The sequence below is a fragment of the Bos grunniens genome, chromosome 26 (assembly GCF_055505025.1).
Source record: "Bos grunniens cultivar Pamir isolate PY7600 chromosome 26, Bosgru_T2T1.0, whole genome shotgun sequence".
Classification (NCBI taxonomy): domain Eukaryota; kingdom Metazoa; phylum Chordata; class Mammalia; order Artiodactyla; family Bovidae; genus Bos; species Bos grunniens.
In genome coordinates, this window is record NC_141190.1 from 17,790,285 (window position 1) to 17,803,938 (window position 13,654).

The 13,654-nt window shown below is 40.9% G+C and overlaps 1 protein-coding gene across 1 annotated transcript in view; it reads left to right on the forward strand.

The window, feature by feature from the left end:
• Window positions 1–343: 343 nt before the first annotated feature.
• DNTT (DNA nucleotidylexotransferase) overlaps window positions 344–13,654 on the forward strand; it is a 32,614-nt gene continuing 19,303 nt past the window's right edge. Inside the window, exons 1-4 of the mRNA XM_086379317.1 lie at window positions 344–480; window positions 10,667–10,913; window positions 11,582–11,710; window positions 12,964–13,134. Coding sequence (XP_086235443.1) covers window positions 344–480; window positions 10,667–10,913; window positions 11,582–11,710; window positions 12,964–13,134 — 684 coding nt within the window. The remainder of the gene's footprint in view (window positions 481–10,666; window positions 10,914–11,581; window positions 11,711–12,963; window positions 13,135–13,654) is intronic.

Sequence of the window (13,654 nt, forward strand, 5' to 3'; positions counted from 1 at the left end):
CTTCCCTACCTTCCTCACAAAGTTATTCTTAGGGTCTGATGAGATTATGCATAGGAAAGCCAAAGTTAATTTACCATTCCCATTATGATCCCCAGACTGGACAGATGAACAGAGATAGCAGTTCCCCCTGGATCTTGGGCAGGAAGCTATGAGCAGGGCAGGGCTGGGTGGGATGGTGAGATGACATCAGGGCTCCTCGTGAAGGAGGGGCAAGCTCTCCCTCTCTTCTGGAGATACCACTTGATGGCACAGCCAGAGGCAGCATCAACGTCTTCCCATGGATCCGCTGTGCACAGCCTCCTCAGGCCCTCGGAAGAAGAGACCCAGGCAGGTGGGTGCCTCAATGGCCTCCCCTCCTCATGACATCAAGTTTCAAAATTTGGCCCTCTTCATTTTGGAGAAGAAAATGGGAACCACCCGCAGAAACTTCCTCATGGAGCTGGCTCGAAGGAAAGGTTTCAGGGTTGAAAATGAGCTCAGGTAAGACATGAATTTCAGCTTGTGAATAAGCAGGGTTTTTGTGAACAACTTCTTTGGAACCCAAGGAATCTGTGTTTTCCTCTGCAAACAGAAGAGGTGATGCTCCCACTGGGAGAACAGGTATGAGATCAAAGAACAAATCTGAGGCAGTTACTTAAGGGAAATAAGATCAGTGGGAATTTGATACAATTATATTGAAACCAGTTGGCACCAAAAGATAAAGTAATTTTTTTTTTGCCTTTCATTATTATGAGATGAAGTATCAAGGAATGATAAACAGAAACCCAGTTGGAAAGTTCAATGCTGAAACCACTGAGGTTTACTCTTGACTGAGCTGAACAAAAGCGTCACTGAGTCCAAACAAAAACTGGCAGCTGCTTGGAGGCAGAAAGAATAGTTTGGTTGGTTGGCCAGTAAGCTGCACATCTGGCTGGGCGGAAGTGGGGAGTGTCTGTGATGGGCTAGGACTGTAGTTGGCTCACCACAGGCACCCAAATGTGGCTTTGATCATGTTTTTCTGAACTGCAGTCTGAGTGGGATTCATAGAGAGAGGGATGCTGGTTAAAGATTCACGGGTGGCTCTGTCCAGGGGTGAAAGACGCCTTGCTGAGAGTGATGAGCTCAGAGCCCAAATAAGAAGGCAACTGAAGCAACCATGCAGGGTGCCTCGAATGTTCACCCACTCACATCCCAGCCTGGCCTTGCTCTTTTTCTAACAGTTATGTAAGCTCTTCATGGGTCTCAAATAGATGGAAGAGAAAACCAAACAAAATCCAGACACAAATGGTATTAGAAGCTTGGCATAAATAATTCCAAACAGAATTGCCAGAGGGCTTGTAGTGAATAAACAATGATAATTGATGCAATTGCCTGGCCTTGATTGTCCAAGGAATAGGTTGATCATATTTTTTTTTTTCAGGAAAATGTATAAGAATTCTATGTGAAAATAAATTTTTGTCTTGAAAAAAATAAGTAAAACTGACAAGCATATCCTGATGAAGTGTCAGTTACAAATTGCTAGAGAAACATATGTCAAAAGTCAATCATCAAATATGAGTCAAATCTCATAGAAACATTTAATTTTTTTTACTAAAATGCCCCATTCAGAAATTCCTGAGTATCCCATGGATTTCCTCACCCAATTTCTCTACACTTCCAGCAAGAGCTGACTGGTTTAGTTACAGCACAGCTACGAGTAATGCACACAGTGGCTGAGGCAGGTAGGTGAAGAGATGACTAGAGGCAAGTTTCTTCTTTTGACAAGAAAACCCAAGAGGCAGCTCTGCTGCCAGGGACTGAGCCCAGCTGCTCGGGCGACAGAGGAAACTGGTGCACAGCAAGCCAACTGCTGCTGCGATGTGACTGTGGCAAAGTTCCCAGGCTGGCTGCTCAGAAGACACATTAAATGCAAATGTGTTTTATGACACAAATATAAACCACAGGAAGCAGAAGTTCTAGCTCTCAAACGGAATTTCCATAGTTAGCTATATAGACTTTAATTGGAAAGGACAATGAAGATTATTACAGGGGAAAATCTCTAGATAAAAAAATCTCTAGACCTCAGAGTCTGACTCTGACCCTTCCCAGCCATGTGATGCGGGGAAGACCCCCTCTCTCCTCTCTGACCTTAGATTCTTGATAAATCGTCTAGTCTGCCTGATGTGATACCAGATGCCATGATGGATATCAGTGTACTTGGATAAATTAGAACAGCTATATAATTGTAGTGTGGCTGTTTTCTCGTTACTTAGCTGAATCTATTGACCTTTCTAGTAAAATCCTAAGAAGAGGGCTTTCTCTCCACAATATGAACGAGGTCGAGTGACACAAACTGATAGAACAAAGACAGGAAGGAAACCCATCAAATTGGTTATTTGTGGGCATGAGGGTAGTAGTGAGAGATTATGGCTGCTTTTATGCTCTATGTTTTCCAATTTTTTTACAATGAACATATTTTTTAAGTGAAAATAAAGGAAATTGTTATTTTAAAAGAAAGGATACTTCTTAAGAGGAACAGCTAGACCTCACCTTTTGATATAAAAGATTCAGAGAAAGAGGAGCTAAAAAAAGTTCTGAAAGTAGACAGTAATCTCCATAATTTCTAGTGCATTCTTTGGCTGCCAGGAGGGTTTAAATATGAGGAAAAATCTGATCCCTACTTTACCTGAACCTGAACACACAGCTTAGAATTGGTGTGCCTGCATGTATTGAGCTATCTGGAACTACTTAATTTTCCAGCATATGTATACTGTATCTTTATAGTTGGATTGGACTTCATTAATATTTATGTTATATTGCAAAAGACATGCTATTCCAAGTACCATAGGAAGCTGGTTCTTAAAATATAAATAAAGGGAGGTGTCAAGTTCTTTGAGGCATTTTTGCACATTCATTATAAAGGATACTGAATTTTATTCCATGGCCAACATCCTAAATTTTAGAGCAATTTCATAATATTCCAGTTCTCTGGGACAAGCTAGAGAAGGGTCGGAATCTAGTGTTTGTCACGTTCTTCTTTTATCCTTGATTCCAGTACTTTGAGCTGTTTTAAAACTTTATCAGCGTCAACTCTCCTCTTTTTGCATACTCGCTAAGCTTACCATTTCTGTCTTGACCTAAATTGTTGATGCTGAAAAAGAAAGAGCCGGATAGGAAGGGTGGCTTTCCATGGTTACATCAGCCAGCAGATGATCACTTTTTCTGAGTTCCACTGTTCAAGCAGAAGAAACCCATCAGAGGATACATTTCCCCTGCTTGCACCTCCATAGTTTGTCTACAAGGCTGTCTTTGAAAGGCATTGTTTGAATGAAAGCAAAATATACCACCATGCCATCACAAGTTAAGGGTTCTGTTAGGACCCAAGTAGAAGGCTTGCACCTTGTGAGCAAAGAGTTTAAAATCAGACAAGAGAGCCAGGAATTGTGCCTTTGTTTTCACTTAGCATGAAAAGATAGCATAATGTATTTCCCTGGCATGTACTCATTTTCCTCTTTTTAAAAAAATTAGAATTTTCCTACCCAACGCTTTACTTCGAGCCTCCTTGTGTCTTTCATGCTGAACCCTCTTCCCTTTTGCAATAGTCATTACTGAATAAACTCTATTCTTACTGCCTTAATGAGTGTCCAGCTTTGTTTATCTTCGACAATGCCTTATCACTTCAGATTTTTGGTGTTTGAAATAAAAATATTAAAAGTCATTGTTTGGAAAAGAAACTGAACACCAGATCAAAGAGCTATTATCTGCTCCAGAAAATATGATAGTGAACTAGTCTTTCTCTAGGCTTCTTCTAAGTTCAGTGTCCAAACACATCTTCACTGGTTTCTCATTATGTTTTTTCCCTCACTTTTTCTCCTCCAACTTTGAATGGCTTCTCCTTACACTTCTCTGCATGTAAGACCTAAGACCCATGGAAGCCTTCCTAGGGGAGGGAACTTCCTTCCTGGACATGGGGTGAGCCATGGCTTAGGGTTGGCCCCTGACTCTTCCACTTGGTTTTCTCCTTATTCCTCCCCAACTCCACAAGGGAAAGGGTGTCATCTCGGCCACTGTGTATACCTCAGCTTCATACTTTTGACAATTTTCTTACACAGAGTAGGCTTCAGGAAATATTTGCTCAAAGAATACTTTATCTGGAGAATATAAAACCAACCAAAGGAACTTATGACTACCAAGAGTAATTTTTGTCACTGAAATTTTTTTACAATGTTTGGTTACCTTTTGGTTACAGTATTACCTTTGTAATCAGTGAAATGATGAAGATTTTATTTTTGTAAGTTCAAGAGCATGCAGTGTAGACTCGAGTCCTGTTGTTGTTCTTCAGTCACTAATTGTGTCTGACTCTTTGTGACCCCATGAACTGCAGCATGCCAGGCTTCCCTGTCTTTCACTATCTCCCGGAGTTTGTCCTGCTTTGGTTCAAATTACTTATTTCAAAATTTGTGAACTTTAAATTAAGGTAAATGTTCACGGTCTCATTTAATATGGGCCAAAAAATCAGGGCAAGACCCTCTCAGTCTTCAGTATATCAAGGGCTGGAAATAAAAGCTTGTTTTCACTGTTGCTGGTGTTAGTCACTCAGTCATGTCCGACTCTTTGCAACTCCATGGACTGTAGCCTGCCAGGCTCCTCTGTCCGTGGAATTCTCCAGGCAAGATTCTGGGATACTGGAGTGGGTTGCCATTCTCTTCTTCAGGAATCTTCCTGACCCAGGAATAGAACCCAGGTCTCCTATATTGCAGGCAGATTTTTTTTTTTTTTTACCATCTGAGCCACCAGGGAAGCCCCATAAGAGTGTGGGATAAAACCAAATAAAACTACCTTGATTTTTCAGTGTCAGGGATTCTGAAACAGATTAGTTGCTAGGGAAATTGGCAAGAGGATTTTTTTTTAAACTGTAAACATCCAAGTTCAACTGTAAATAACTATTTTTAAGGTTATTGTTGACAAAATAAGTCCTGTGTCAGATGGAAAGAATTAAGAATGACTTCTCCAGGGAAAGAAAACAGTTTTAAAGACAAAGAAAAAAGCAGATGACCATCCATGAGAACTGGGGGAATCAGAGATATCATCAGTCTGGCTTCTCACACACACACAAAAAGATGGCTGCCTATTTCTTCATGAAGACTTTTTCTAATTGTGTCAAGAGGCAAGAGAAACTAGGGTAAGAAAAAAGAAAAATCAGGGATATTGGTATCTCAGAAAAAAAAATCAAAACTGAGATTTGTGAGTTAATAATCTCTCAAACTTAGAGCTTTCTAACATCTGAGGGTCATACTCATGATTCTTGTAATATCTTTTATCATGTGTATTATTATATAACTACTGTGTTTCTTTTAACTGCCCTTAGTCTGAGTCATTATAATTTATCTCTAGCTTAAGGAATAATAGCCATAAAAATCATGGGTCTGATATACATAACTTAAAAATATAGATTTAATTAACACATAAACTTCTAAGATGATCTGTTGTGTACTCCCTAAAATTGTCTCAGGTACCTGCAGAGAAATGAGTACTGGATGGGGAAACATTGCTATAACTGAGCCCCCAGTCCAGCATGGGGATCCCACCTAAGCTGGGGCAGGTAAAGACTGATCTTCCTCCAGCACTATTTCACAAGGTGGAGTTATTGGGCTGTGAGATGGTTTTGAAATACGGCAGACCCCATGGAGCGACAAGGACTACTAGGACTACTTTCCCTTCCCTTGCCTTGGGAGGGCTGGTGGACCCAGCAGAAATGGCACCATGTGACTTTTAGGGGCTGGGTCATAAAAGGCCTCGAGGCTTCTGCTGTTCCTTGGACCCAGAGCCTCAGGTAAGAAGTCTGAGTTGCCCCTGAGAGAGGCCACTTAAAGATGCTCAGGTGGCAGATGCTGCTGAGCCCAGGCTCCCAGCCACCCTCACCAAGGTGCCAGACTCTTGGGCTGCATGGAACATCAGTGCCTCCATCAGCTGCGTATGGAACAGAAGGATGGCCCCAACTGAGCTGCCTGAATTCCTGACCCACAAATTGTGAGGCATTGCATTTTAAAAGCTATTACATTTGGGGATAGTTGGTGTTGCACCAGTAGATAACTAGAAGTGACTGACTACCATATGTCAGAATCACCAAGGGAACTTGTCAAAATGTGTATTTCTGGGCCCTAGGTGAGATTTACTGAATCTGAATCTTTGGTAATAGGACCCAGGCATCTGAATTTTAGGCCAGCATCCTTGGTGCCTCTAGCAGACACTACAATTTTAGAAACATTCTTTCAGAGCTATTCAGTTCAGTTCAGTTCATTTCAGTCACTCAATTGTGTCCAACTCTTTGCAACCCCATGGACTGTAGCACACCAGGCTTCCCTGTCCATCACCAACTCCCAGAGCTTGCTCAAACTCATGTCTGTGGAGTCGGTGATGCCATCCAACCATCTTATCCTCTGTTGTCCCCTTCTCCTCCTGCTTTCAATCTTTCCCAGCATCAGGGTCTTTTCCAATGAGTCAGTTCTTCACATTAGGTAGCCAAAGTATTGGCGCTTCAGCTTAAGCATCAGTCCTTCTAATGAATATTCAGGACTGATTTCCTTTAGGATTGACTGGTTGGATCTCCTTGCAATCCAAGGGACTCTCAAGAGTCTTCTCCAACACCACAGTTCAAAAGCATCAATTTTTCGGTGCTAAGCTTTCTTTCTAGTCCAACTCTCACATTCACGCATGATCAATTCATTGTACCAGTGGTCTCTTTGTTGACCATTACTATGAATATTGCCATGAGCTGGGCACCAGACATGATTATCACCAGGCAGGTTATAACACTGTCCCTGCCCTCAAGGATGCCAAGGACCAAGCCAAGTACATTTCAATTCAGCACCACTTAAAAAAGAGGGCCCTGCATGGTTTTCCCTGGGGGAAGCTGAAGGCCAAAGCCTAGTTCAGAATATTTGTAATTGGTTCACAACTTCCCAAACCTCGTCCAAGGCACTATTAATTTGTCATGGCTAAGAAACCAGGTGACTTAGAGAAGGGAATCCACTGATATTTCAGGAATGGCCATCTCAGCAGGGCCTTGGGGTCTTTAGAAGATGTTGAAGATGGCTGCCTGAAGCTTGCTGCCACCTTTTATCTTAAGAAGAAAGCCCAGGCCTTCAAGGGCAAGGCACAGACCTCTGCCGCAATCCCAGGTTTATTTGTCTTTGAAAATGACATTCATGCATATTTGTTCCCTTACACAGAAAACTGACAGTAAACAATTCATGACAGAAAGTGAGAAAATATAGAAAAATACTTAAAGCAAACAAACAAAACCTCACACAGGGGTCTAACCACAGTCTAGCAGAACGTTAGGAGATTGCACACCTGGGTTTGAATCTTGCCTCCATGTGACCTCTGCGGGCCTTGGTTTTCTCATCTTCATTGTGATAATGATGGTGATGTTGATGATGATGATATTCATTCTGATGTTATTCCTTTTGAGAAAAGGAAATGTTCTCATTGGAAAAAGCACAGAGTCACAGAGGGGTAGCTAAGTGTGGCCCAGCACACGGGTTTTATTTTATTTTTTGGCCACGCCACACAGGATGTGAGATCTTAGTTCCTGACCAGGGACTGAACCCATGCCCCCTACTAGTCTTAACCATGGACCATGAGGGAAGCCCCCAGAACACAGGTTCTAGATTAAAATGGACCTCAGATTAAATCCTTGCTCCACCAGTTATTAGCTGGGTGAATTTTTAATGTCTCCCAAGCTCTCTTTTCTTATTATTAGAGACAATCATACCTACCTATCTCATAGAATTATTTACAATTAAATGAAGTAGTGTATGAAATTGATCTACAATGATTCTGGCACATGGTGATGTTCTATTAGTATCTTCAATACCAGAGTGCTCAGGGCAGAGAGAAAACCATTATATCAGCAAACAGCTGTCACAACACAGCAGTAAGACATTGTGTGCAGAACACACCAAAGCGGGTGACCCTCCTTGGTAATCCTGTCTGCTAATGGCTCAGCATAGACAGTGAACAAATGCTTTATTGTCATGGTCTGCAATGGAACCCACAATATCTCTGAGATGCGCCTGTACTATGATGTCAAAGTTTCTAAGACTGACTTTCAATCTCTTACTTTGTGGGAACCGGTGACAAACAGTAATGAACTCTGAATAGCACAATGTGTGGTTTGTTTGATTTTTTTTTTGTTTTTGTATGTACTTGATAATTGTTGTTGTTGTTTTGTTTGCTGGTTGCTTAATGAGCAGGGGTTGGAAATCCAAATCAGAATCTTCTTTCATATGCTGCATAGCTTATATTCCTGAATAAGCTTATATGAATTCAATAGGAGATGCACATGGTCCTCATCAATAGGGTGAGCTCAGACACCCCCACACTGTCCTGGGGAGTCCCAGGTGAGGAGGCACTGTGGGTGGTGGTACATGACTGGATGATGAGGGGCCTAAATTTAGAAGTTGAGCCCCAGAGCTCTTCCTCAGCGCTCTCATCTCTCTCTGAGGTTTAGACAAAACCCTATTTAGAAGAATAATAGTACTAATAAGCATAATAAAAAATATATTAATAACGTTTCTCTTCAAAGGGCAGAAACATAGAAAGAATAATACTGTCTAACCCTATTGATTCTTCTGTGGTTTTCTTCAGGTCTTGAGATAGACAATCTTCCAAGAAGTTGACTATAAGTAGTCTTTGAAATCATATGCACCTGGAATAGGGCAGCAGCTAGCTGTCTTCCCTTGGCCCTTTTAAAAGGTGGTTTTATCTCGACTATTTTCTGCCTGGGCCTGCTGCACATCCTGCCATCTAGATGGTCTCAGCTCTGGTCTCCAGTCCCACTTCCCTCCTAGCACCAGCCCCAGAACCCAACTGTCAGCCAAGTATTTTTATTTGGATCTCCAGCCATCCTTTCAAGGCAGCTTGAAATAAACTTCAATTTTGTTCCCCCACCCCTTCCTCCAAAGAGATGGAACTTCCTAAATCCCTATTTCTACCAAAAGTGATAACACTTGAGTGTGATAGATAAGCTGGAGTAATAGTTGAGTCTGTTCCCCACTTCACCTTTTATAGGTGATGCCAGCTGTCCATCATATGTCTCCTTTGCCTTCCTTTCTAGCACTGTAGGAACCAGACTGAGGTTTAAATCATCTTATATCTGGTCCAGTGATTCATCTTCTTAAGTAGCTCCTCAAAGCTCCCCAACCCATGACTCCCCCTCCAAATCATTGTGTATACCAGATTAGTCTTTTAAAATAACACTGGAATGCTATCCATGTCCTGCTCACAAAAAACTTCAGTGGCTCCATAATCCTAGAACATAAGATCCAGCTTTCTCAGCCAGGCTTCTAAGACCCTCTGTAATGTGGTTAACCCACTTGCTCAGTCACATCTACAACTACTTCCCAACAGAAATTCTTCATTCCAATCCAGGCCACTCTCCTTCCTTTCCTCTGACCTTTGAACCTTTTCTTCCAGGAGGATCTATAGTGCTACTTTCTTGGTACCTTATCCCTCCCATGCATCCAGACTAGGCACAAACAAATCCTGCTTTTCTACAAAGCCATCCACCTCTCCCAGCCCACACTAAATTATTTTCCCTCTTTGTATACCACTTGCAGGTCCTGCCTATGCCGTAACGTATTAACCAGCTGTTTCACAGAAGATGCTGATGCCCAGAAACATTCCTTTTCTTGTTTGGTACCCAACCCCTTCCCATCACCACCACAGGGAACCTAGGGCTGTGACTAGAACAGTGAACCAAGAAATACTTAGTGAATCTAAGAGTCAATCAAGAAAAGGAGAAGGAGGAAGAAGAAGTCAAGCAAGAGAAGTGGGGAAAAGAAGAAAAAACAATTCTATGTTTTTCTCTTCAATGCCTATATACGCTATTTGCTTTTGCTATTTCCCAGATTTGTAGACAATTTGAACTGAAGGAGCCCTAAAAATTATTAGTTCCAGTGATATAATGCTGATTTCGAAGATTTGTTTAAAAATAGAAACAACATATTGACCAGAAAAGACAATCAAAAAGGATAAGATGTCATTTACCAGCTGTGTGACCTTCAGGGTGTCCTTAACCTCTCTGTTCTTCAGTTTCCTCATTTTTGAAGTGTGGCTAGTATAATATTTACTTAAAAGCTATGTGAGTATTAAAAGAGATGATGTATGTGAAGTACTTGGACAGTGCTGAAGCATGCTAAGTGCTCAGTACTTTTTTAGGGAAAAGATACAGGGTCTTACAACACAGAGTTGTGCTTTGAAAAACATGAAAAGCACTATTTCCCAAAGGCTGACCACCACCTATTAATGGCTGTGAGATCAATTTAGTGGGATGTTACATCTATATCAGCATCTACATCTATATCTATTTTGGGTCATGATATAAAATGTGTTTCTAACTGTGGATCACATACAAGTTTGAAAGGCACCAGATTAAAACCCTCTGCAAAATAAAAATGAAACGGTACATCAAAGCCACAGGCAGAGTGCAAGGTGCTAATTTAAGAACGATTTCATCCTCTATCCGTTCTGGACCTTTGTTTTCCACTAACATCACAATCTTACTAATGTTTTCTTAAGTTTTCTTGCATCTGATATGTAACATAGACCATGTCGCTATGCTAATTGAAGTTGAATTCTCTGGCATGGACGCCTAGGTTCTCCATGCCTATGGTCAGGTCTACTGTGCATCTTTCTCCATCAGATGGAATGCTCTGAACACCTCAGGGAAAAGAGGAGAGGTTCTCATTTTGAAAGTCTCTGTCTTATTCTGCAGTGATTCTGTCACCCACATTGTAGCAGAAAACAACTCTGGTTCAGAGGTTCTCGAGTGGCTTCAGGTACAGAACATAAGAGCCAGCTCGCAGCTAGAACTCCTTGATGTCTCCTGGCTGATCGAAAGTATGGGAGCAGGAAAACCAGTGGAGATTACAGGAAAACACCAGCTTGTTGTAAGTGTCCTGAAAGTGGTTGTATGTGGGCTATAGACTCAACAGACTTGAGTTAAACCCCAGGTTCTCTGCTTGCTCCCTGTGTGAACTTTGGGAAGTCACTTAGCTTCTCCGAGCTTCAGTTTCTTCCTTTACATTATGAGAACAGTAGTGTCTGCCTATCTTGTAAGATGGCTTATGAGGATTAGAATAACACACATGGAAAGTGCTTAAGACTGAGCCTGATCTATATATGCACTTAATAAATGGTAGCTATTTTTACAAACAAGTCTATACACAAATATTTCAAAATATTGAAGTCTTGATGTTCTAGCAGCCAGAAAAGTAGAAGGTTCTTATTTTTTTCTTACCATGATAATTTATAAAGAAAAAAATTAAATTCTTAGTTCCAAACCCTTCACCAATGGATCCTATGTAAGTTCACAGAAAAGGAAAATGATATTTAATCGGTAATTCTTTTTCATGTTACTTTTTCAGATCACAAAAATAATACATGTTAATTATAGCAATTTCAAACATTAGAAATGCATATAACATAAAACTTGAGCCTCCTATAGTATTATTCTCTTTCCAGAGACAATTACCATTGAACTGCCTCTTATTTTTCTTCATATACATCTATTACTACTAATTTTTTATTTAAAATAGATGCTTATACATTTGTTTAGGTGAGAACAGACTATTCAGCTACCCCAAACCCAGGCTTCCAGAAGACTCCACCACTTGCTGTAAAAAAGATCTCCCAGTACGCGTGTCAAAGAAAAACCACTTTGAACAACCAAAACCACATATTCACGGTAATGGAGCTTTATAACAACAACTATAGCAAACGTAAGGCTTGCTGCTTCTTTCTGTGGATCTCCAATTAAACTATGAGCTCTCTTGAAAATCTAGGAAGGTTTTCCCCATTCTTACTCATTCCCCTAACATGATCTCTGGTTCCTCTTTCTGTCAAGAATGGGTCTCCTTCTATTACGGAAATAGACAATATATTTAGAGCATAGTCTTTAGACAAAGTAACTTAATGATTTATTGGGAGTTGTTATTAATGGATGCAACACTTATCAAAGGCAAATATTCTGAATAACTAAATACATACTGTAATTAGTCCACTACATAGTAAGAGCAAATTGCATAGAAATGGCAATTGTGCATAAACAGCTTTGTTGGGAAGACATAAGATTGAGAATCAGTAGACCTGGGTTCAGCCTGGTAGTAACTATCTTGGGCAAGTCATTTTCTCTCTCTGAGCCTGTTTCCTCATCTGCTTAATAAACAATTAGGTAGATCATCTCTAAAGCCCCATTTAGCCTTGAAGTTTCATAATTATGCTTCAAAATGACCCGAACAAAACCATAACTGCTTATCCTCCAGCCTACAATCAGTAGTCAAATGGATAAAACATGCATTAGTAGATTGAATACAGAACTTCTCCTTTCTAAAATTCTAGCCCCAGGTGTCCAAGGAAGACCAGGAAATTGCAGCTACCGAGCACCCCGAGGATCATGCCACACAGCTGTAGCTACTTCCTCCTCTGCCAGAAATGCAGACATGCCCTACCTTAAATAACTCTGCCTTCGGGTTTGTGCCACTTCTGATCATACCCATTCATTCAACAAGTCTATACTAAGTGCTGACTCTGTTTCACCAACAAGCTAAGAGAGAGGATTTTCCAGTGATCAAGGCAGAATCCTGGCCACAGGCTGGTGGGAAAGTCAGCAAACAGGGAAGGATCATGCCAAGTAATGACTAGGAAGATGCAATGAGCAAGAAGTCATTTTTCAGTTAAATCATTCCTAAATATCTAATGGCAGAGAATTCCAAGTTTCCTTACAAAGCATGCTGTGGCCTGTCTTTTCAACTCAACTCCGCTCATCCAACCAGGGAGAAGTGAAAACGTACAGGACACCCAATCCTGACCTTTGAGGGAACAGTCACGAGGCATTCTAATATTTAACAGAGAACAAGAGGCATTTGCAAGGGACTGCTGGCTTGGGGGTTAGGGGCTAGGAAACAGACTGTGTTTTGCTCATCTGGTTTTATTCTTTAGGATGCCTTTGAGATACTGGCTGAAAATTCTGAGTTTAAAGAAAATGAAGTCTCTTATGTGACATTTATGAGAGCAGCTTCTGTACTTAAATCTCTGCCATTCACAATCATCAGTATGAAGGATACAGAAGGAATTCCCTGCCTGGGGGACAAGGTGAAGTGTATCATAGAGGTAAGGGTAGCTCCTAACAGGTAGCTACTGAGGGAGGGAGAGAGATGCAATTAATAAATTTTCCTGTTAACTATATAGATGTGGTATTCATTACTTATTTTCATTTATCTCTGATTTATATTATATGGATATATATTATATCACACATATATATATATTACATAGATAGCTACACATGTATATGTGTCATTCATACCCCAATATTATCTTACTTGGAGCTATGTGGGGCCAGCTAGTGAGAAAATAACTCTCCTGTATTATTAATCACAGTGAAAGTCTCTAATGACCTAAAAGCTCAACAGGAGGGGATGCTATGAGTTAAAACCCAGGCTGTGTGAAGAACCTCAGTACCATTCAGCAGACATTGCCCTCCAGAATGGTGGTGGGTATGAGGGACAGTGGAGCTGATTCCACATCCCCGCCTGTATGTTCTAAGAGGAGAGCCAAGGATGGTTAGTTATTTATTAAATAATGTTTAAGGGTTCCTGGCAAGGCAAATTAGTCATCCAAGAGGAAGTTT